At 36.5% G+C, this 26,168-nt stretch overlaps 2 protein-coding genes and 1 pseudogene across 2 annotated transcripts; 1 reads left to right on the forward strand and 2 right to left on the reverse strand.

Moving 5' to 3' along the window:
• Positions 1 to 2,082: 2,082 nt before the first annotated feature.
• On the forward strand, positions 2,083 to 3,719 carry LOC143601796 (subtilisin-like protease pseudogene; annotated as a pseudogene).
• A 3,512-nt stretch (positions 3,720 to 7,231) lies between these two features.
• Positions 7,232 to 8,047, reverse strand: LOC143601799 (uncharacterized). Its single transcript, XM_077079107.1, has one exon. It carries the CDS (start codon positions 8,045 to 8,047, stop codon positions 7,232 to 7,234), a length of 816 nt encoding a protein of 271 aa, XP_076935222.1.
• A 5,190-nt stretch (positions 8,048 to 13,237) lies between these two features.
• LOC143601797 (BTB/POZ domain-containing protein At1g67900-like) lies at positions 13,238 to 15,311 on the reverse strand. The gene is made up of 2 exons (XM_077079106.1): positions 14,421 to 15,311; positions 13,238 to 13,839 (listed from the first exon to the last, which is right to left on the reverse strand). The coding sequence occupies exons 1-2, from the start codon at positions 15,219 to 15,221 to the stop codon at positions 13,366 to 13,368; spliced, it is 1,275 nt and encodes a 424-aa protein (XP_076935221.1). The 5' UTR covers positions 15,222 to 15,311; the 3' UTR covers positions 13,238 to 13,365.
• Between the last annotated feature and the right edge of the window lie 10,857 nt (positions 15,312 to 26,168).

Raw genomic sequence — 26,168 nt, forward strand, 5'->3', positions numbered from 1 at the left:
TAAGACTATACGTAGTGGGCGGCAATTGTGGGCGATTTGGAGCGATAACGGGGTGGACCCCCCCCCCCTCTCGGGCGATAAAAGGGGGGACAGAGAGAGGGGGGCGACAGGTTTTTGTTGCTGGTGTATGTTTTGTGTTTATTATTATATTATATTATGTGTGTGTAATATAATACATACATACATACAACACCACTACACCCTTAAAACAAAAATTCCTCATTTGCTGACTGGGCGTCACGCCGTCACATGACACAAATCGCATCATTTTATAGCCCTTCCACAACACATAACCTAAATGAAAGGCTACAAAAGTTTCTACCACATGCTAGCCCAGGCCCATTCAATACAAAATAAATTTAAACAAGTTGGAGACCCTGCTATGTGCTCGGGCGGCTCGAACTTGATTTGAAAAAATATCTAATGTCTACACCGATTGCCTCATCAGAAACCTGAAAGGATCTAAACCCTTTAGTTGTAGTTGCTTTGAACCTGCGCGTTGGGCAATTACGCAAAGGTAACTCGTTAGTATTGGTTTAGTTCGTTACACTACCATAAAAAAAGGTTTCTTGCCCAAATTTAAAATGCTAACAGTTTTGTATGCAAAAAGTGTAAAAACGTGAAACTTTTGTAGCTAAAATTTGAAGGAGTAATAACTTTTCAACTTTATCCATTATATTTTAGTGGCCAAAATTTATTTCCAACTTACAGTACATAAATATATCTTTATGGACCAAGTGAGCTACATGATCACATGTTATGACTTATGATCGTCAAATATAATGCAAAAAGTTGAAAGTTTATATGATTCCATAATAATAGTTTGATGCTTTAATATATAAAGGTGTGTGTTTTTCTTTTAAGACTAACTTGCATTACCTCGAATGCTACTTCGAAATCTACATATTTTGTTATTATGAAACCTAAACCTTCACAATTTAGGAATATACATCCTTTGCAACATTGTAATAGTTAGAACTCAGACATGATTATATAGTGGTCAAGTTTATCTGATTTATACATTATGTATTTAATCCACCTAACAATAAGTGTAAGAAGTTTAAATTTCTTATAACTTGGTTCACCATATTTTAATCAATCATTTAGTTTTTTTGTTTTTTGTTTTTCAATATCTAATTAAACCATAATATCCTTGTTAAAGGGTTCGTTAGTTAAAGCTCACTGTCTACATGACAGTAACGTGACGTTTTAACTAACCAAACCACCAAACATAGTCTAATAATACATTGAAACATGCCACTTTGGAGAATATTTATAAAATTTAAATTATGTGAAGGGTTCTAATTACATGATAATTTTATTTATAAATGTTAGTTATAAATGTTAAAGCTTTTCATGTATTAGTTAAGAGTTAATGATGCTAACTCCATTTTTAAAGAGTATATCTCTACGACTCTACTCGATACACATCTAAAAAGTTTCCATTCATTTAATTAATCATCAAAAACCAGCAACATATTTCTTCTAATCAGTGACAAAGCAGACTGTAAGCATTGAGCCACAATGAAGCCTCTCTGGTTCACAATGAGCATGTGACGGCCAACTTTAAGTTTGTGTCATTTTAGTTTGTCACTGACATTCAAGGCCATTTCGGATCAAACTCTAGGCGGATATATTTTGTTCACTAATGTATCATGCACAAAACAAACTCAAAGCGATTGTTTACAGTATACCAAAGCGAGCATAACGACAACTTGCTAATTAATTAAAGATAATCTTGCAAACAATGATAAACGTGATAAATTAATCTTCCTTGTCTTAAAAGCAAGATATATCACTATGAAAACTAAGTGACTTGCAGTGGGTTTAAGCCCTCTTTTAGAAGGAGAGAAACGTATAGAAATGAAGAAAAGAAGGCATTATGGAAACAACTTTCCTAATTCTAGCCAGTTAAGTGAGAGCATGATATACCATATTATGTGTTTGAAAGTAACTATAAAATTAGTGATGTTTTTCGTTAGTCGTATTCACTCGTTGGTAAGTGCAAACTAAACTCCCTCTCACCTTAATGATATATAGATACACATTAGGAATATCACTTGGCGCGCGCACACACACAAAATGTTGCCAAAAATTGGTTTTGTGTTATTTTTCACTTGCACGGCCATTTTCATTGTATTGCCTACCAAAGCCACTGAGCTAAAAACCTACATTGTTCACTTAAGTTCGCCTGAAGGCCAGGTCCTCAACATTGAAGACTGGTATAACTCGTTTTTGTTAAAAGTAGCTTTGCGATCAAATGAGAAACCGGAGATGGTGTTCAAGTATAAGCATGTGATTACAGGATTTGCTGCTAAAATGACAGCAGATGAAGCAAAGATGATGGAGAGTTTCGGTGGAGTTTTATCCGTAAGGCCTGAGTGTATCAGTTACACACAACTCGTTCACCTAACTTTCTGGGCTTGAGCCAAAACTCAAGGTTGTGGAAAGATTCAAACCATGGAAAGGGAATCATAATTGGCCTTTTCGATACTGGAATTACTCCTGGGCATCCTTCTTTTGATGACCATGGGGTCCCTCCTCCACCATCAACATGGAAAGGTAAATGTGAAGTGGCGGGGTGTAATAACAAACTCATCGGAATGAGAAGCTTTGTGAGGGGACTTTCACCGATATATAATTATGGCCACGGGACACACACTTCAAGTACCGCTGCAGGGAACTTTGTAGACAATGCAAACGTTTTCAGACTGGGGAATGGCACTGCCAATGGGATGGCTCCATTAGCGCACGTAGCCATGTATAAACTAGGTTCGTACAACACGACTCTTACGGACGATATCCTCTTGGCGGGCATGGATGCAGCTATTGAAGACGGTGTTAACGTGATGTCTCTTTCGCTAGGTCTAAATTCCTCGTCCTTTCACAATGATAGTGTAGCAATTGGCGCCTTCAGTGCCGTGCAGAAAGGGATCTTCGTGAGTTGTTCAGCAGGTAATTCTGGGCCGAAGAGTGCATCATTATCAAATGCGGCCCCATGGATCCTTACAGTTGGGGCTAGTACAATCGATAAAAGATTCAGGACAACGGTTGTTCTTGGAAACAAGAAGAAATTTCATGGTGAATCCTTGTACCAACCAATGGATTCTGACCAGAAGCTTCGGCCTCTTATTTACGGAGCATGGTGCACTAAAGCATCACTGGACAGCATTGATGTCAAGGGGAAGGTAGTGTTGTGTGATCATGGGGAAGATTTTGATACTGTTTCCAACGGAACGGTAGTTAAGGATGCAGGTGGATTTGCCATGATAATGGCTAATAGCAATGTTTATGGCCAGAGTATAATAGCAGAACCTCATGTTATACTCGCGTCAAATGTGGGTTACAAAGAAGGGGTTGAAATTAAGAAGTATTTGAACTCAACTTCTTCTCCTGTTGCAACTATCCTTCGTGGTGGAACTGTGGTCGGGCTGAAATCAGATCCACAGATGACTTATTTCTCTTCAAGAGGGCCTAACCTTGCAAGTCCTGGAATCCTAAAACCAGACGTTACGGGACCCGGTATGGACATTCTTGCAGCATGGCGTCAATCAGTCGACAACCAAACAGGAACCAAAGCAACATTTCACGTCAGCAAAGGCACATCAATGTCTTGTCCTCACCTTGCAGGCGTAAGCGCGTTGCTCAAAAGTGCGCATCCAGAATGGTCTCCTGCAGCCATCAAGTCTGCAATAATGACCACTGCGAGTCAAGTATGAAGTGTCAAGTGTGTAGAGAGTACAATGAATGAAAAGTGCATACTAGTTTCATTAATCGATTGGCATTAAATAGCCAGAAATACAACTGCTTCAACAACTACCTACTAATAAGGAAATACATAGAAATAAAAGGAAGACTTAAACAAATTAAATAACGTGCCAATTATCCCCTAAGGAACCGGCTTATTTAAAACAAACTAGAACTTGAGCCACAAGGAGAATAACGGCTCCTTTGACCCAGCTGACTTTGACCAAGCAAACCAACAAATCCTCCCCTAAACAAGAATCCTTCAAGTTTCTTGTTTAATCATGCATACTCCCATTGCCTCTCGTACCTCTTTAAATGTTTCTTCCTTGATGGGCTTTGTCATAACATCTGCCATTTGCTATTTTGTACCACAAAACTCTAACTGAATTACCTCCTTTTCAGCCAACTCCCTTAGATAGTGATAACGAACATCTATATGCTTTGTCCGCCTATGCATAACCGGATTCTTCGATAACTTAATAGTAGAAGTATTATCACATTTAATAATCACCATTCCAGTGGCTTCTCCCATTTCCTTTAACAAACCTTTCATCCACACACAATGACATGCACATAAACTTGCAGCTACATATTCCGCCTCGGTCGTTGATAGAGTCACAATCTCCTGCTTTCTAGAACACCAACATACAGCTGCGCCGCTGAACAAACACACATAACCGGATGTACTTCTCCTATCATCGTTGTCTCTCGCATAGTTACTATCCGTGTACACTCTTAGCCCCTTCTCGTCCACCTTGTCATACCTTAAACCAAAATCATATGTGCCGATTACGTACCTTAGAATTCTTTTTGCAGCAATCAAATGATCCTCCCTAGGTTTCCCCATAAACCGAGAAACAAGACTAACAACATACATAATATCGGGCCTAGTAACAGTTAAATACATAAGACTTCCCACCAGACTTTTGTACCACGATCCATCAACCTCTTCCCCTGATCCGGACTTTGTTAAAGCAAAACCGGGTACCATTGGAACTTGAACCGGATTCGCCTCTTCTAACCCGAACCTTTTGACTACCTCCCTAGCATATCTTTCTTGACTCAATGATATAGCATCTTTAGTTTGACTTACTTGCACCCCCAAAAAATACTTCATCCTCCCCAAATCCGACATATCTCACTCTTTTTTCATCGACTCCTTGAACTCGAAACATATCTTTTCATCACTTCCGGCATAGATTAAATCGTCCACATATAAGCTCACCATTAAAGTCTTACTTTGTGCCTTCTTAATAAACAACGTGTGATCATAACTACTTCTTTTGAACCCTTCCCTCTTAAAGTAAGCTTCGATTCTATGATACCATGCCCTCGGAGCTTGCTTTAATCCATATAAGGCCTTTCTTAACTTATACACTTTATCTTCCTCACCTTTTCTTACGAAACCTTCCGGTTGTTGAACGTACACAACTTCCTTCAATTCTCCATGTAAAAAGGCACTTTTTACATCAAGTTGGTACACGGTCCAGTCTCGTTTAGCAGCCACAGAAAGAAACAAACGGATAGTATCCCACCTGGCTACTGGTGCAAAAACTTCACCATAGTAAACTCCTTCCTTTTGTGCATACCCTTTTACAACTAATCTTGCTTTATATTTATCTACTTCACCCCTTTCGTTCAACTTTGTTTTAAACACCCACTTTACCCCAATTGGCTTCACACCAGCTTCAACTTTAACAAGCTCCCAGGTATTGTTTTTCTCTATCGCTTCTATCTCCAATTTCATAGCTTCAACCCATTTTTCTTATTTAACAGCTTCTTCATAAGTGGTAGGGTCTTCAATAATACTCATCATAATCATCACATCATCCTCTGCAAAGTTAGTGTGATAATCCTTTAACCAACTTGGTGCCCGCTTAGTTCTACCCGTTCTTCTTGTAAGTGTAGCAACTTCTTTTTCTTGTGAATCTTCCCCTTCTGACCCGTCTCCATCTTGAGAGTCATCTACCACTTGAGGACTCTCTTCCATTTCTCTTTCTTCATTTTCACTTATAGGATATTCCTCAAACGGCTTTCTCGGAATCTCTTCTTCTTCCACAATCAACTCTTCTTTTTCTTCCTTTCCTAAATTCCAATCCCACTTTCTTTCTTCATCAAACGTAACATCCCGGCTAATTACAATTTTCTTAGAATTAGGATCATAAAGCCGATAGGCTTTTGATTCCGTACTTACACCCACAAAGATACATTTATGACTCTTGTCATCCAACTTACTTCTTAGTTGTTTCGGTATATGAGCGTACCCAATACACCCAAAAACCTTGAAGTAATCTACACTCGGCTTCCTACCCGTCCATAACTCTTGAGGCACCTTCTTGTCAAGACTTCTACTCACACACCGATTAAGAACGTGGCACGCCCAACATATGGCTTCGGCCCAGAAGTGTTTAGGCATCTCTTTTTCGGTTAAGAGACACCTAACCATATTCATGAGTGTCCGATTACGCCTCTCGGCCACCCCATTTTGTTGGGGTGTATAGGCAGCCGTTAGTTGACGTTTAATTCCTTCTTCTTCAAAAAATAACTTAAAATCTTTTGACAAAAATTCTCCCCCTCTGTCACTTCGTAAACACTTAATGTAATTCCCAGTTTCTTTTTCAACCTCTACTTTAAACTTTCTAAACCATTCAAATGCCTCCCTTTTTTTCTCCCAAAGCATAAACCCAATTTTTTCTAGTAAAATCATCAACAAATACAAGCACATACCTCTTATTGCTCAAGGAGTTCGGTTTGACGGGTCCACATATGTCGGTATGAACGAGTTGTAACTTCTCAGATGCATGCCACTTGCTTTTCTTTGGTATTTCAATTCTATCTTGTTTACCGAGGGAACACACTTCACATGCTCGTGTTTTCTCGGTCACCTTTGAAAGGCCTTCAACCATACGGTTAAACTGCATCATTCTTAAAGCTTTATGATTAACATGCCCGAACCTCCTATGCCATAGATCTTCTCCCATGGCAGCATGCATACAATCGGCTGGGGTGTTTACGTTGACAAAGATTGGGAACATCCTGTTCTTTGTCATTGTAGAAGTCATGAACAACCCTCTCTCTTGATGGTAAGCATTCGCCTTCCCATTCTTGAATATGAACGTAACCCCTTTTTCTTGTAACTGACCCACACTAAGTAGATTTGCTGTTAGTTCTGGGGCATAATACACCTTACTCACCACCTGACACACCCCATCTACTTGCAACCGTACGTCACCAACACCTTGTACCTCGAGCCTTTTATCATTCCCTAGCTTCACCGAATGTGAAAAAGTTTCAAGTCTTGTAAATCAAGTTTTATTTCCCGTCATATGATTCGAGCAAGCCGAATCTAGAAACCAAATTCTTTCTCTCCCATTCTTCACTGAACCCGACTCAGCCATTAGAGCCTTATCTTCAAGCTCGAACTTCTCAATATCTATTTCTACCATCAAATTTAATTCTTCATTCTCGTCAAACTCTGCATAGTTTACGGCTTTCTCTCCGATGGACATTCATACTGAAAGTACCCCAGATTGTGGCACTTATAGCACTCCACACCACTCTTATCGAACGACCCGCGGCCTCTTCCTCTTCCTCTACCTCTACCAAATGAAGATCTTCCCCGTCCTCGACCCCTTCCTCCTGAAGCTTCCTGTTCGGCCCGTAGGGCCTGGTCTTCGGGTGACTTTTTCATTAGCTTTTGTTCATGGACTAAGAGAGAACTTTGCAGCTCGTCCACGGACATTGTATCGAGATCTCTGGATTCCTCTATGGAGCACACAATGAAATTGAAGTTTTCAGCGTGTGTCCGAAGAATCTTTTCTACAATCGTAACGTCCGTCATTACGTCACCACAAGACCTCATCTCATTTGCTATGACCATTACCCTTCCCAGATAATCGGTCACCGTCTCCCCCGTTTTCATCTCCAGCACTTCGAAGCTTCGTCGGAGTCGTTGTAACTGTGCTCTCTTGACACGAGCACTACCTTGATATTTAGTCTTCATCGCATCCCAGACTTGTTTAGAGGTTTCTTTTGAGGTAATAGTCTTTAGTATTGATTTATCAATTGACTGGAAAAGATAATTCAATACCTTCAAGTCTTTCAACTTGTTTTCTTCAAAGTTCTTTCTTTGAGTTGCAGTGGCTTGTTCTCCTTCTCTTATCACAGCATACCCAACATTCACATTGTTCCAACATTCTTTCGATTGGATCAAATTCTTCATGACCATACTCCAATGGTCGTAGTCCCCATTGAATTTTGGAACGTAGGTAGATTGATAATTACTTCCTCCTTCCGCCATCGCAACAGCCTTTGTTACACTTATGAATCGAGTTGTGCTCTGATACCACTTGAAGTGTCAAGTGTGTAGAGAGTACAATGAATGAAAAGTGCATACTAGTTTCATTAATCGATTGGCATTAAATAGCCAGAAATACAACTGCTTCAACAACTACCTACTAATAAGGAAATACATAGAAATAAAAGGAAGACTTAAACAAATTAAATAACGTGCCAATTATCCCCTAAGGAACCGGCTTATTTAAAACAAACTAGAACTTGAGCCACAAGGAGAATAACGGCTCCTTTGACCGAGCTGACTTTGACCAAGCAAACCAACAAAGTAAACCAAAAAGGAGAGCCCATTGTAGACGAAAGAGGTCTTCCTGCTGACGTATTCGCCATCGGCTCTGGTCACGTGAACCCACCAAAAGCCCACGATCCAGGCCTAGTATTTGACATCCAACCAGAGGACTACATTCCTTATCTTTGTGGGTTAGGCTATACGCCCAAACAAATTGAAACCATCGTTAGAAAGAAAGCTAATTGCTCAAAGACCATCCCGGAGGCCCAGCTCAATTGTCCTTCTTTCTCGGTAACTCTGAAAAGAGGTGATGGCAAAACATACTCAAGGACAGTGACTAATGTTGGTATGCCAGAGTTGGGTTACAGCATCAGGGACGTTTCTGTACCAGAGGGTGTAAGTATCAAGGTTGTGGTTCATGATGATGAGAGTGTGAGTATTGTTGATTTGCCAGACTCGGGTTACAGCATCGAGGACGTTGCTGTGCCAGAGGTTGTAAGTATTAAGTTTGTGGTTCAAAAAGTAGAGGCTGTCATGAGCTTCACAGAGTTGCATCAAAAGAGAACATATGAGGTGACGTGTACTCGAGATGTTAACGATAAGGAGAAAGGTCTGTACGGGCAAGGGCATATGACGTGGGTAGATGAATCTGGTAAGTATACCGTTAGAACTCCATTTTCATTCAAGTTTGAATGAAGATCCAAATGTTGTAGTGCCTGCGTCTTGTATACCATGATCGTCATAAATATGTAATACGATATGAGGAAAAATTACTGTTTTCATATGATTCGAATCATATTTATGGTTATTATTATAAAAGTTTCTAATTTAATAGGAGAACGGTAGAAAATTCAAAATGAGAACCAGAAACAGTGTATTGACACACTTATTTGGGCCGGATAAACAACACCTAGTATAAAAAACCAGATAAAAGTTTATAAATTTAAATACCCGAAAACAAACCAAAATGAGTCAAACAAGCTGGTCTTAAGTCCTTTTCTTTGGCTTCAAAAACCACTTCAGCTGCCTTCATCTGTGCTATTCCTTTATGCAGTAGTGCAGCCAAAGAAGAAAATTAGTTCTAGTTGGGTTTGCCTTTAGTTGATGGATTTTTGAAATAAAATTGATTCATAATCTCGCACAGGCATTTCATCGAGCAGTTGGTATGCATACATTACATAGCATACAATGAAGAAATGTAAAGTTTGATTCAATTCATTCTCAAAATTAAAAAGTTAAACAATAGTCATCATTATAAGTGATCATTCAAGGTTAAGTGAAAACTTTGCAAATTTGCATATCAAAATCCATAATAATTTCATACCTGCATTCCAGTAACCAAACCATGATGGTTTTATTACGGTTGAACAGTTTTCATGTGGCTACAATTATTGTTATCTATTTAATTGATAGTTAAGTTATTATTTGGCGAGTTAATAGGTTACGGGTTGACGGGTTGAACTATGTAACTCGAACACGACTCATATTATTATTGGTGTCAAAAATTTCAACCATAACCACATACATGAATGCGGGTCGACCGGAACACGACCCGTTCAACTCATTTATCAAAAGTAAATAAATAAATAACAAAATTAATATAATTTAAAGTCGACAGAGTAAAGGAGTAATATGTATTTTAAAAAAAAAGGCATTAAAAATCTTAAAAATAATTGGAAAATACAGGTGTATCTTTAGAAAAATGTAAACAGAAAAACGCAAAGAAAAATATAATTATAAAAGTTTGTTTTAAGTAATAAACGGGTCAACCCGAACCCAACCCGTCTTAAACGGGTTGTGTTAGTCGATCCAAATTTTGTTTTTTCTCTTGTATGGTTCAGGTTATGTCAACAACTGTCGTCCGTATTTTAAACTCATATAATAAATATGTGTGAGTGTAAGATCGTGTTTAGTAGACAACGTCTCTATTGTGTGGTGTCACATCATCATACCATAGGAACACCATACACAAAAGATGTGTGGTGAATAACTCCCTATCAATCATTACCCTATTATTATTTTATTATTATAGTTTTATTAAAAATAAAACATAAAAACACCTTCACCTATTATTCCACACTCAATTACCACCCCATAAATCAACCACCGGTTCTATGTGGGAAGTGGCCCCACATTCAAACCCTCCAAGACGCCCCAAGGGGTGTTCATGACAATTTTTTTTGTTGGGTTGGGTTGGAGGGGGGGGGGGGGGAGGGGAGGGGAGGGGGCACGCTACGCATGGTCTAAAAAAATAACAACGGCAACACCCTCTGGGTGTCTTGGAGGGTTTGGATGTGGGGCGCTCCCCACATAACGCATGTGGTGAAGGTTGTTGACTAGTGAGGTGATGATTCATACATACAATCAAGGTTTTCAAAAAGCGCTAGGCTAATCCTAGGCGGTCGACTGGGGAGTTGGGAGTACTCGGCTTTAGTCGGTGAATACTCGGCCTTGTTCGGGGATGGCTCACTGAGAACTCGGCCTAGGTGGGGATTACTCGTTGAATATCACTCGAAAAAAGCTTAACTAAACACTACAAGTTTATTCAAAAAGCTAGCTGCTCACTCGAAAAAAGCTTGACTCGAAAAAAAACCGTACGTAACAAGCTAAGCCGGCTCAGTTTGTATCGAGCTTATTCTGCCATAGATGAAGGGTTGTTCATAAGCCGAGCTAGAATAAGCTCAGATTCGGCTCGATTTTGAATGCTTTTTATTCAAGGCCTTAATTGATTGATCAATGGGGATGATGAACGGCATGTGGATATATATAAAAAGACATTTTTTAAGAAGAGGAAAGCTCAGCTAGAAAAACTATGAGATTGCTTAAAAAGTTTGTAGCCCGCGGCTCGTTTGAAGCTAGCCCGAAAAAAACTCGGATCGAAGAATACTCATATGTAAAGGAGCCTCGCTAGTGCCAGCTCAGTTTACATTCGATCCAAACACGAGCTTGTCCTTGCTCATGAACATCCCTACATCTATGGCTGAAGAAGCTTGAGATAAACCGAGATGGCTCGACTCGTTTACTTAAGATTTTTTTTTTTACTTCTTGACTAGCTGAGCCTTTTCGAACAATATTCAAATGAGATATTAGTTTTTTAAACAACCTTGTAGTTTTTTTTTCCTCAATATAGGTTTTCTCTTTATTAATTTATAAACTTTTTTATGTAGGATTGTTTCTAAAGGGTTGTTACTGTAGTTATAAAAAAATTATGAAAAACATTTTTTAATAATTAGAGGTTTTAAAACATTTTTCTAAAATTAAGAGAAACGCGAGATTAAAAAAATGATTTTTTTTTCAATTTAATTTTTGGCCCCTCCTAGTTTAGATAAAATTATAATCTGTACAAAATTTGTTTATCCAATAAAATTAGAGGTGAGAAAAATGAGATTTTCAAAAATCACATAATTTGAAAAATACTTTTGAAATCGTCCATTTTAGTAAATAGTTTTTCTATCAACCTCGTTTTAGTAAAAACTCGAAGATTTTTATCTCGAATTTAATGCACCATTAAAATGTAAATAAAAAAAAAATATAAATCAACAATATTAATGCTAAATATTAATGCTAAACAATACATTTTGAAATAATAATGATATCATTATTATTAATTAATAATTTATCATATTTTAGTAATCTTGTTTATCATATTACAATATTCCAATCAGAATGCATATATATTTCAAGCAAAAAACTTGAAACTTCTTATAATTAACCACTAATCGATAATGGTCAAGCAAATATATGCCATTATATTATGCTTATCTTTTCTTACAATGCTCATCCATCTTAATTGTAAGTGTTGACTTTAAAACTCTTTTCAATATATATTATGCCCATGCCCATGCCCATGCCCATGCCCATGTATGGCATTTATATATGAGAACGACAAACACATCCTAGCTTTTAGACTAATATATAGAAAGATTTTTTTTACGTATAGATGTTAACATTACGTGTGCCTGGATTGTCTTTTGAATTATCTCTCTTTATGTGATTCATATGATTGATTGTAAGGTTACACATATCTTGTTACATGAATGCAGGCAGTCGAGTTGCAAACGAAAAGAAATACAAAGATGAAAAGTTGGGATGGCTTATTTGCAATGCCTATGATGCTCATCCAGGATTGAAGTGGTGTTGTTGTAAAGATCAAATAGATTGCTTCAGTAGTCGGGAATTGTGTGCTGAAATGTGTGCAAAGAAGCGTCATGAATGTGATGCATAAATTCATTGTTACGAGTACCATATTATTTAGAAACTTTACTCTATAGATTCGTGTTTCTTTCATCAAAAAATAAGAAATTTATATGCCTTAAAAACTATACAACATGCTTTTTATTTGAAAAACTAATCAAAAGACCATTTCATCCATTTGAGTATCACATATTAAGAAACTTTGTTCTATAGATTGGTGTTTCTTTTATCAAAAATCAAGAAACTCACTAGCTTAAAAATTATATATGATTTTTATTTAGAGAACTAATAAACTTACCATTTTGTGAATAGGGCAACATGACATCTACCATCATCTTTATACTTGGTGCAGTGGTTGGTGTCTCACTACACCCCATCCACTTTAGCGCCCAACTTTGAATTACAACATAGTGCGCCAACAGGGTAACGAGTGCGGGGCGAGCATGGAGCTACAACCAATCCCCAAACAATGAAAATACTTTACTCACATTTTTATATAGGAAAAATTCCCAAAATAAGCGTTTATGAAAACGTTTTTCAGGTTTTAGCTGTTGTTTGCAAGAAATTCCTTAAACACTTATTTAGGCCCCTTTGGTTTTAAATTCTTAACAAACCAACCACTTTCTCTTTTCTACAACTTTAACATTCGATATTAAATCAACCGTACAATAGCTAACAACAACCAATAAAAATTGAACACGTGACAATTACATATACATGTATAAAAACACTATCACCCATGACAATTATTCTCTTCTAGCTACTGTATCAGTTTAATCTTCATATAGCAATAATAATATCTAACATAAAATTGGTGAGAATCATTTTCAACAAAGTGTTAATTACTTTTCATTTTCATTTTCATTTTCGACACGGTTCTTAGACCACAACTTACTGAACATCGTCTTTTTCGGCACAGAAGGAATCAAACAATGTTGTTTCACATTCAAAGACTCGTCCGCTGACTCATCGTGATCAGCATCTACTTTTGTCTTTAAACTAGAAACACTAGGGTTATGTGACTTGAGCCATTGGTCATGTGGTTGTGGTGTGCTCGCGGTGGTGCTTTGTGAACCAGGTGGGCTAGGTTTGGTGCCTTTGGCAGCTAATAATGCTTTGATGTTGCTGGGCAGCCCGGTCACGTGACCACCAGCCATTTCAGCCCGAGCTTGTTCAGAGAAGAGGACTTGTACAACTACCCGTAATGGAAGCAACTCGTTCTGTGCTGCGTGCATGCATGCTTCGAAAGAGAGTTTTTTGCAGTCGAGTGCTCGGCAAAGATCCTTCCTTTCACGCTTGTTTAGCTCCGGGTGCGACTGGTTGATCAAATATTCAAATTTCAAAGTCAAATGCAGACTATGATAAGTGCAAGTTATTGAATCTTATCTTGGCTTTAATAGAACTAGCCAACAGTCTCCCAAAACTACTCTAAATACATAAAACACCCCCTAAATCATTTTATTATAAGTTGAAGTATAAATCATTTTATTATAAGTTGAACTATAATTTGGTAATCATATTTAACACAAGATATTATAAAAATAAAAGGATAACTTTACATAATAGGAACCAAATTTCTCAACTATCTCACTAAAGTCATTTCAAGTTTATTTTGTTTATCTAAAGTCAACAGTCAACTTTCATTAGATGTTCCAATTCTATGTAACTTCTTATAAACTGTTTTGTAAATGTTAGAATTTTTAAAAATAAGTGAGGCAATTGAAACATAGATAAATGCCCTCTTCATTTGTCACTTCTACTAGTGATTTTAAGTTTTTATAACAAGTTTCAAGACAAAGCTAAATGCCCTCTTGCAACTAGTCAAATTCAAGATATGTGGGATAAAAATCAAGTCAAAATAAACAACGATCACTGTAACTATTTGAAACTCAATTACCTTAAGATATATATCAATAGCTCTGTAAAGATCATCATGATTCAGCCTTGCAAGTTCAGGAACAGCTTCGGTCAAAGCAATGAACTTTGACAATGGTACATTCACATCTCTAGCAATCTCTTGCAGATATCCATCTACAAGCTTTGCGACTTTAACCATCGCACCATTTAAACCCGAAGAAGAAGATCTGCAGCCCTCAGACCCACAAACATCATTTTCAGCTGACTGCATTGTCCTTTGACAACTAGTCTGTTGACTTTGACTTTGTAACACAAACTGCTCCAAAATGTTTAAAAATATGTCAACATCGTATATTGTATCGCTATCGTTCGGTACAGACGGAATCATCAAATCACAAACTTTAGCTTCATCCAGTTGAAGTGCAACCCTTCTTGCTAATTCCAATTTGGAAGAACCCGAAGCTTGAAGTATGTTAACCGCTTTTAACAATTTAAGCAGAAAGCTACAAGAAACCGCATTACTTTCAACGGGAAGTAAACTAATTATCGATTCTAAAAGCTTTCTGCTTTGTGAGCCCGAAGGATCCGATTCACTAGTCAAAGTTGACCTCTTTTCAAGATTTCTTGAAACTTTTGGAAGCCATTTTGAAGTGTAGATTTTTAAAGCATCACCAATAAGATTAGGTGGCACTTTCCGACCCGATTTTAGGGCAGCCATTGCTCTCCAATAAAGATCAATCCTTAACTCTGCAAGATCTTCGCCCCACCATCTTTTTGTTGTATGAGTTTCTTCAATTTCCCCCTTTTGACTTGACTGACTATGTGATATACTCACCTTCATAGGGTTAGAATTGACTTTTGACACAAGGGATTCGATGCACCGGCTCGTGATTCCCAACTCTTCTGATAATAACTGGAATGGTTTTGTGCTATGAAGAGTGAGGCACGGTATATATCCTGAAGATGCCACGAAACCGCGCTACGCGACCAGGTGAGGCATCCATGCCCGCGCTATGAGACGTCCCACATGTCCCAAAGGCTGCCAAGAATGTTCAGGAATCAGCTACCCCATCTATTTTGTCTTATAGTGGGCCTTGTGGGCTTGTTTTAACCTATTTTATATTAGGAAGGAGGTGTTAATACATATATATATAAAGGGATAATACCCTATGAACGAATTTAAGATAATATTTTCAGCCACCACACCTGCTCTAGAGGAGAAACCAAGGAGGACAAGCTTAAGGTTCTATATTTTATCATTCGGTTGTCGGTTTTGACTATTTTAACGTTTGTGAGTTTGTTTTTGGTTTTTAATCATTCAAACCTTTTGTAAGCAGATTTATATGAACATGTTTATCATTTATATCTATTTTATCTACTTTTCATTGATTATGATTGGCTAAACCTCTTTGTTCTACATAGGTTAGATGATTATTGTTCGGTTTTGATGAACTAAATGGATTGTTTGATCAATATGACTTGAATTGCTATTAAAAGTTTGGTTTAATGATGAATTATGTTGTTTTTAGTGGCTGTGATTTTGTTGGTTTGATCTCATAATCTCGTGCTTCGGTTAATTGAATTGGTTTTGATTGATAGTTGCATGTTCAATTCTTTACTTTGTGTTTAGAGTTTGTTTGTGGTAGGTACAACCGTAGGATTTTGTTGAGATTGTTAATTATTATAATTCAGCGGGTGAACACCTTCTTAGAGACCGAGAGGTGATAGTAAGTAAAATCGTCTCATAGCTTTTACTTGTTAGAATTAGGATTGCGCGAGAGCGGGTTCGGTTCTTGTCGGGTTTGGGTTTGTAAGTGATTAGTTGGTCTAGTTTAAGTTAAACCAAATTGTTCCTCTATCCTTGGTTGTGTAGTATTCGTTTCCATTAGGGTCGTGTGTCGGTGAGACCGAGAGGAGAGTCGACATTAGAACACCTTAGCATTCGTTTTCCGGTTTGGTCTTAAAATTAATTAAGTGTAAGTTAGGGTTTGTTAGTAAGACCGAGAGGTGATCTAGCTTTCTTGAGCGAATCTTAGTTGTGTCATCTTTAGATACCGGTGTCATGAGATCACTCAATTCATTAGCTTGTTAGACCGTCAATTTGATTCTTACCTAGGTAGACGTCTTCTCCATTGTTTCTAAATTAGGAAAGTTTTGTTTATCAGTTTCGTCAGTCTAGTTAAGTAAGTTAAGTTAATTAATTTAGTTAAAGTAATCTAGGTCATGTAGTTTAGTTTATTAAAAATTAATTAAAAATATTATTCTTAGGAAGGTATCGTCTAGGGTTTAGTGATCATAGGCGTTTTCACGTGTCCTTGTGTTCGATACTCGGACTTCTTAGTTCTATATTACTTACGATCGGTACACTTTCCGGTTGTGTGTGGTTTTATTAGGAAAATCCGTTTTAAAAATTTAAAGCTTAGTTGTGAGTTTCGTAGAATGAAACACCCTTTAGACACACATCAAGTTTTTGGCGTCGTTGCCGGGGACATGGTTGAGGCATATTGAGAACGACTCGAGTTAGGGACTTGCCTATTGTATTTCGTATTTATATTTAGATTAGATTAGTTATTTTAATTAGTTTAGTTTATTTTAGTTTAGTGTAGTTTAAGTTTAGTTTTATTATTATTATTATTATTATTGTTATTCTTAATTATTTTATCTATTTTTATCTGGTGCCCGTGATCCTTTTCTTTTGAGTGTTCTTTACAACAAAGATGTTTAGACTACAAGTTGGAGAACCATGGTGCAAAGTTTGTGGCGGAAATCATAGGGTGCATGATGCTTATGAGAGGAGAAATATAGAAGTCGAGGCACGGAAAGCTCCATGGGAATCACTTTTTGCAAAACCTCCTCCATACCGATTTGCGTATGATCAAATGGGGAACTTCTTAGGGTATAAAGATTTGTCAGGGAATATATTAGAGCCCACCCCATAATTGGAGGCAATAATGGATAATGTATTGTTTGCTATTAGAAATAATTTGGAATATATTCCACCTTTGAATCCACCTTTGTTTGAAATCCTGAGTGAGATTGAAGATACTAGAATGGAGGAGCAGAGAGTAGAGGAGTATGTTCCCTCTTGGGAGGAAGAATTTATGGATGAGTTTGGTGAAGAGTTGATGGACTTTGCCATTACGGATGAAGGCGAGTTTGACCCACTTGGTGATCTAAAGCTGCTTGAAGATTTAATATATAACAAGCCAAGTGTGAGGATCGAGAAGGAGCTTTGTAAGGAAAGCCATGAAGTAGTTAGTGATTCGGTCCTTCCGACACTTCACCTCGATTGTGAAAAACCAAAACACGAACCGCACTCAATCTCCATTCGGGACGTGTTAAGGTTAAAAAACTTGGCTAAAAGAATTAGAAGGAGGAGTTCTAGGCGAAGAAATCGTAGCGTGATGAAGAGATTGACTTCCCCGTTTCATTTCATTGAACCATTTTTGGGGGAATTTAAGAGTTGGTGGGCCGAGTTTAATTCATATGGTCGGGCCCATGAGAGTTGTGCAATTGGTTTCTTCCCGACCAATTGTAAGAGGAGAGTATTGAGGAGCATCGACAGGAAGAGGATAAAGGAGAAGCCTCCTGATTGAGGTTTTAGGAGCGAGTCCTGCTGAAGACTATTCAATAAACTTAGCGCTTCCTGGGAGGCAACCCGGTAATATCTTTCCTTATTATTTTATCTTCATTTTTATTTCCAAGTTTTGCCGGGTTTTTTCTTCTCTTACTTGCAGGTTATTCTTTGGCTGGTTGATGGCGGTTGATGAGCTGGAGTTTTAAACAAGTTTGGTGATGCAATTTGCTTAAGGATTGCCGCTTTCATTCGTTAGTGATAGCTTGATAGAGAGCAATGGAGTTTAAGCTTGCGTTCGAATAGGAGGGCGAGGAACATGTTTCACCGCACACTTGCATGATCACATATACCAGGGGAGTCTGTTCCACTTTATTTTTCTTTATATTTAGTTTTGTCATTTCCTTTTTCTCACATTGAGGACAATGTGAAATTTAAGTGTGGGGATGGGGAACTGACGTTTTCATTTTTATGAAAAATAAAAGAGTATTGAACATCTTGGGAGTTAATATTTTTAAAAAAATATTCTTTCGATGAAAATTATGTCGGTTACTCAAGTTTGATGGACATATACTTGTATATGTTTGGTCCTGTTATCTACCTGTAGACATACGGGATAGCCGTTGACCCAAAAACTGAAAGTGACCGGGATGATTGAATTTGAAAAAATAAATTGATTGCAACCTAAAAGAAAAATGTCCCAAAAATTTAATGAATATTTTTGCAAATAATGAAAGATGATAGTAAAATCAGAAATTGGTTTTTCAAACTACTAATAATATGAGATAATATAAAAGAAAACGCACTTAACTTGGGATGTGTCGGTAGGCTCAGCCTTGAGAATGAAAGGGCAATTTGATAAAATGGTAAACGGAAATCTTTTGTGGGTAAAGCGTTTTGTCCGTGGAAGATAAGTAATGAAAGGCCGGGCCATACTCAAGCCTCAATTTTTGGTATGAAATGTGAATGTTAAAAATATTATGAATTTTAAAGTTGAATACGTTATCATATGATGCTTGGGTAGGTTTAACGTTAGAGTATGTCATGTAGCCGGTGATATAAATCTTAAAGTGCTTAGTTTTAGTGTTTTACACTTCATTGGCGTATGGTTTTATAACCTTAATTCTTGTATTGATGGGATGCTTCGGGTCCGGAGACCATGGGTCTGTATGCAGTCTATTCATCTGGATATTTACAATTCCTAAGTGGGATTGTGAATATTTAAGATAAAGCTAAAAAAGAGCAAACCTGCAGTAATCTGCCACATAAGTCAAAAAACATGATCACTACGTACTAAAAGTACAAATACACTACTGACTTGATCATCCATGCTGTTAGCCATGTGGGGTCCCCTTTCTCGCGTCTCATTACCATTAAGAAAAGGACCACAAAGGACACACTACATGTAAACCCTACAGATGAAATTTTGCATGCTCACATTTGGTGATGGTTTGAGGTATTGCTTGATAACGGGGGTATGCCATGTTGTGGGGAACACTAGCTAATTAATTAATTGTACATTAATCGTATCCAATGGCTGCTTGGTAGACTTTGATGCTCAAGCTTAGGTGGATAAACAATACCCTTGATCGTCTTAACCATTCATGCAAAAAAATAAAAGAGGGCAACAAAAGTTTTAAATCTGCTAATTTTAAGGTTTAAGTCAAGTTGGGGTGGTCTGGTCCGGTAAAAGCTAAAAATAAGCGGGTCTTAATTGTGTAAATGTAACATTCGTTAACTTTCAAACCCGAAAACCCGACCCGTTTTAAATTTTCGGTTATATATATATATATATATATATATATATATTTCAAGTTCTGTTCTATGTATTCCTATTATGTTCGCCAACCGAGACATTTTGATGTCTCGATGTGTTCGTAGTTTTTTTAATTATCTATACAACATTTTCGATAATTTAATTATAATTATGACGTTTTATCATCATTATTCATTCACGTTCTATTTCGTGTAATTTATTAAGAAAGTTTATGGTTTTAACATGTTATTTAATTGAGTCCCGAACTATCCGAGAATAATACGAACATATTTCCAAATCCTTAACCTTTAATTCATTTATATAACATTTAAAAGTATAAGGTTCATTTTGTAAATTATACTTTAACTTCTTTTTTAATATAACTTGAAACATCAGGGGTTAAAATGTAAATAATTAAAAATATATAATAATAATAATAATAATAATAATAATAATAATAATAAATATGTAGGAGCAGCCACCTTATACTCACGTTTTTCGGATGAGTACTCCGGCGGCCGGAAAACGGCGCCAGAGAAAGCCGATAGTCTCGTTTACGCACCAAATCAATCCGTTAATTAACCCAAACAATTTCTCCATTAATCGTAAACATCAATACACGCTTTATTTTGTCATTTAAAAACCCATAACTCGTATTAATTGCCCGACTCATCGGATTAAACTTAAAATTTTAATAACTCGCATTTAACATTATACGCTCCAATTGCTCTTATAAATAAGCTTCTAATCTTCGCCTAAACTCGTTCCTAACATAAAACTAATCTAACTTACCCTCTGTAATCATGTTTTGCCCCTCCAAGTCCGATTCCGGCCAACCCGTGGTTCACCTTCAATCAATAACATTTCCAGATAATTAATACATGATTTGTCATTGTTTTTGGCCGTCTAATAAAACCCCTAATCTAATTTATCAAACTTGGAACATATTAACATATTTGAATCTAGGGTTTATTGAGGAAGAAGATGAACTTTAATAATTTGTATATATTTAATACATTTTCATAAATTAAACAAATATCAAACTGGTCCATTGGTTAGAACATGGTTATTTCAGCCAGAGGACCCGCGTTCGAACCCAGGTCATAGCATTTTTGCTGTTTTGTTTTGTTTTTATTTTTAAACTTTTCTTTTAATATATATATTAACCAAATAAAATTTATAAAAACTATATTAAATCAATAAAATTTTATAAAGTTAAATAAAATTAGTTTTAAACCATATTTATCACATTTCACCTAAAAACCCGACTTTCGTTTTCGTTAAGTTTCATTAGAACCCGATTTATATTATATTGATAATTATTATTTCGTTAGACATTATAACACGCCAACGTAATTATTCTCAAACTAAAATTCCGTTAAAAAAATCCATAACTCAAAAACATTATAAATCTCAAACCCGTCAAGTTCGTTTAAAAACTAGTTTAACTCATATATATAGATATATATATAGATATTAAATTAATAATTTGTTAATAATTCGTTAAAATTCGTTAATGTACAAAATAATATTATAATATCCAACTCTATAATAAAATATACAAAATACTTCAAGATCCCGACAACCCGAGTTATCTACTATTTATAAATCGTTAGTTAATATTAATTTTGTACAGTTAATTCTAGTTCGTTACGTTCAATTGCTTCATTTACGCACTTACGGTTTTATTTCAAGTTTGTCTTCAACTTCAAGGTGAGTTTCTCACACCCCCTTTTTTACCCTTTTTTATAACTATTTTAGGGGTAGCATATATTCTATCAACAATTCAATTTCGTTTATTCATTATTTACAAACTATAATTCGCTACATGGACTTGTGTGTTTACTTGTTACTTGCTACAAATGACTTGCTCATGGATTACTTCAAGATAGCATGATCATACGCCCCCCTTGCGCTCAATACATTTATTGTTATGAGTGAAAAATGGCCTCATTATCCGAGTACGTTGGTGCACAATCCCAACTGGAAAAGACCTCGCTTATCTGAGTACACTTGTGCATAATCCTAGTTGGAAAGGACATTACTTGCTCATTTACACTTGTTCATGGAATTGTATGATTTTTATGTACGTATATCAAAACTTGTGTGAACTCACCAACTATTCATTTAGTTGACTTTATTTTATATATATGTTACAGGTACAATTATTAGAGGATGAAACGGAGAAGACGCTAGAACTTAGGTTATATTAATAAATGAACAAGTTGTTAATTGTTCTTGTATTCTCCATGTATTTCTTGTTACAAACTTGTGTACTTGATGTTTAAATTAATTAATGATAATATTGTCACTTAATAGTGTCACATGTGTTTTGGGCAATCTGTACGTCACACTCGGGCGTATTCCGCTTTAGCCGGGGTGTTACAGATTGGTATAAGAGCCGTGACTATAAGATAGGACATTAGACGTAGTGTTCTAGTTAGTTATAGTTTATTTGCTTAATTGCTTAGGTTGCATAATTAGAAATTATGTGGGCCTTATGTGATTGTTCAAAGAACTTAGTTTTTACTATTATATTGATGTTTCAATTACTTCAATTACACAAGCCCACACAAGTCCAAGGCTTATGCCTAAAAAGCAAAGATTTTTCCAACATTTTAAGTTATTGATTTTCATTGTGGTGTTCCGATATTTATCCTTCTTAAAGATGGTTCTTTATGGCGGGTATGTAGTAACTGTAAGGGGGACGTGCCTGTTTTCCGAAACTCTTGACACCAAGGTTATTGAAACCTAAGGATAAGCAATGCATATAAATCCCAATCAGACGCGGGACCCGGTTGCTTACCTGGAGAGTTAGGAAAGAGCATGAACTTTATTAAGCCAAAGCATACCACTTTTAATGCCATATGAATCGAAACTTTAAGTTTTCAAACGTGACCATGTTCTCTTTGTGAAAAGAATATGGTTGCACTCCTGTATGTTTTTCAATGTGTTTTAACTGGAAGTCTGTACACGAATACCCAGCTTTCGGTTCGATTTAATTGCGCATTTTTATACGAGAATAGTTAAGTTTAAAATTTTTGTGACACGTTTTCTTTATTTATACGTTCATTTACGGCTTAAAATTATAAAAGTTCGAAAAGTAATAACCGAATTTCAAACGATTACTTTATTATTTTACTATTATGTTTTAGAATTGAAAGTTCAAAAAGTTATGGTGATACATAAATGGTTGAATTTCGATTTGATTACTATATTATTTATTCATTTACTACTACGTATTAGAATTGAAAATTCGAAAAGTCATGGTGATACATGAATGGTCAAATTTCAATTCGATTACCCTATTACTATATTCGTTTACTATTATGTTTTAGAATTGAAAAAAAAATCGAAAAATCATGTTCATGAACACTCGATTTTCAATTCGATCACTATTTATTGTTAAGTTTAATATTTTTTGTAACGTCCCGAAATTTCTAGATTAATATTTAATATAATATTTTCGTTAGGTGAATTAAATGAGTTAGTGGAATAATAATAATACTAAATAAAGAAAAGAATTATGGACTTGGGTAATTAAAATGGATCAAGATAGTGGGATGGGCTTAGAGTCCATGGGCCTTAGTAGTATAAATACCCACCCTAAAACCCTAAATCCTCATTTTCTTTCACCCAAATCTCTACACACTCAAAAAACACACACACCTACACCATAAACCTTCGGCCGAGAGAAAGAGAGGTGAGATCCGAGCAAGCACACGCGATTCAAGATAGACACAAGATGTAGAGCCCTTAAGCAAGCTAATCGAGACCGAAGAACGCATCGAGGTAAGCCGTTCGCCTTTAAAGTTTATGTTTTTAATAACGTTTAATCGTGAAACTTAGAACAAGATTAGATCGGGTGTAAATAGAATGAAAAGCTGTAAACTTGATACCAAAACGAAACTAATGAAACCATAATCATGTACGACTCGATTAAAAGAGGACCTTAAACTAGTATTGAACGTTTTAACTTAAAGGTCCAACCTTTACGCGTTTTCGGGCCGAACCTTGTTTAAAAACGGCCATGGGGATGTTCGCGAGACTGATTAACATCATCATTAAGGGTTACGGGTTGAACATGGGTGTTAATGAAGTTAAAATCAAAACCGCCGCCACCTGTTGATAACTTCACCTAAGGTTAACTTCACCTGTTGATAACTTCACCTAAGGTTAACTTTGCCTGAGGTTAACTTCGCCTAAGGTTAACTTCGCTAAGGTTAACTTCACCTGTTGATAACTTCGTCTGAGGTTAACTTCGCCTAAAGTTAACTTCGCTAAGGTTAACTTCACCTGTTGATAACTTCGCCTGAGGTTAACTTCGCCTAAGATTAACTTCGCTAAGGTTAACTTCACCTGTTGATAACTTCACCTAAGGTTAACTTCGCCTGAGGTTAACTTCACCCGAGGTTAAATTCACCTAAGCTTAACTTCACCTGAGTTTAACTTATCACTAAGTTGAAATAATCTGATACGATAGGACGAGTATTGATACGTGTAACCTATATACTGTTAGCAGAGCACAGTTAAAGAGAGGAACCACGATAAACGGAGAAAGGAACCGCATTCAGGTGAGTTTCTAGCCCCATTTATGTGTTATGTTTTCGGGGCTGTGTGCATACTCAATATGTTTGTTAATACGCTTATCCTAAGAGATAAGTGTATGCCTTATGTGAATAATGTGAAATGTACGAATGATTGCTTGATGGTACGTGAACGATCTTCGGATATTACACGTACTGTCAGGTTGTAACGCTATATATAAGGTAAGTATGATATGTATGCTTATGTGTATGAACGTGATAAAGTTAATAAAAGAAGGAAATGATGGTTGTATGGTTACGAAAAGGGTACCGAGCCCTAATAATACTCGAGGTATGATGTATGGTTGTATGGTAATGAAGAGGGAATCGAACCCTACTAATATTCGAGAACTAGGGAACCGAACCCTACTAATATTCGAGGAAAGAGGGTACCGAGCCCTAATAATACTCGAGGAAGGAGGGTACCGAGCCCTAATAATACTCGAGGAAGGAGGGTACCGAGCCCTAATAATACTCGAGGAAGGAGGGTACCGAGCCCTAATAATACTCGAGGAATGTAGGGCGTAATGCTCTTTATAACGTAAGATATGAAAGCAAGTTAGTACAAAAGAAAGTATGAAAGTATGAATGAAAGAATATAAGTTTGTGTGTATTGTATAATGTATGATTAACTAGAACTCACTCAGCGTAACTGACTTTTAGTATGCACGCAGCTCGCTTGAGGGGACACGTGGCGTTGAATAAGAGACTGGCATCGGAAGGCTCAGGGCGTGTTATGTTTTAATTACTTAGTTTTCGAAAGACAAGTTGGTTGTTTAAGACAAGTTTTGAATTGTTATGAAATGTTTTATTAAAGTTTTTATATTCCGCGAATGTTTTTAATTAACTCTGATATTTAGAACTGCGTTTATGAGTAAATCCAACACGAAAGTAGGGCTACCGGTAACGGGGCCTTACATTTTTTCCATAAGATTATTCAATAATTTATAAGGTTTTCATTTATTGAAAGATGGAAATCATGACGTTTCATGGAAATTCAAATTTCGATTTCAAATTTGTTTCATGTGATTTCTTTTCTTTACTTGTTTTCATTGATGTATCTATTAGTCGTTTTCATACTTACGCCCCAAGTCACGCAAATTCTTCACGTTTCGTATCACACCATCTCGTTTTCCTAGTTGTCGCACTCAACCAGCGAAATGACAATCCAAGTTATCAAGTAAACGGTTCCGCAATCCCGATCACCCCACATTCACCGCACCTACCTTCATCGTTGTAGTTAATTCAAATTCAAACCCAACACCATTCTTGGAAACGCAAATTAAGCCTAACCGAAAATTCTAGCACAGAAACACACCCTTTTGTATAGTATGTGTAATTCTCACCACTTTACTTCCCTGAAACGTTGATGCACTTCTATTTGTGTTAAATTCAATTACCACGTAATGCCAAAACCTACCCAAACACAACGCCACTCACCTGTCTGCAAGACCTGTACCTAACCATTTGTCTCAATCATATGTTTAACCACATGCTTTAAGCCTACTATCATCATGGTGACCCTAGCACACCTGCCATACATTGGAAGGCCTAACTTGTTTCCGCCATGCAATACCTTACCGCACATCCCTCGTCTATTCTATTCGATTTTACAGTTTTAACACTTAGATTTTACAAACCCATCAAACTCGTCTAATATTTTCTTTTACATATTTTATTTCTTTTACTAACACCTCGCGCCTAATCCCAAATCCTCAGATATTTTTAACTTTCAGTCAAATGGATTTTCTTTAAAAAAAATTATTATCTCTATTATTATTATTATTATTATTATTATTATTAAAGTTATTAATATTATCATCATTATTAATATTACTTCTGCTATAGATATTGCTATTATCATCGTCATCA

Source organism: Bidens hawaiensis, unplaced genomic scaffold (assembly GCF_021521415.1).
Source record: "Bidens hawaiensis isolate Kalapana, Puna unplaced genomic scaffold, B.hawaiensis_p1.1 tig00057109_1, whole genome shotgun sequence".
Classification (NCBI taxonomy): Eukaryota; Viridiplantae; Streptophyta; class Magnoliopsida; order Asterales; family Asteraceae; genus Bidens; species Bidens hawaiensis.

Bases quoted from the DNA above. Each gene is read 5' to 3' on its own strand.
- LOC143601799 (XM_077079107.1), bottom strand. From the start codon at position 8,047: ATGGCGGAAGGAGGAAGTAATTATCAATCTACCTACGTTCCAAAATTC.
- LOC143601797 (XM_077079106.1), bottom strand. From the start codon at position 15,221: ATGAAGGTGAGTATATCACATAGTCAGTCAAGTCAAAAGGGGGAAATT. The intron at 13,840-14,420 runs GTAATTGAGTTT...TTGATCAACCAG, and splicing joins CTATTGATATATATCTTAAG to TCGCACCCGGAGCTAAACAA.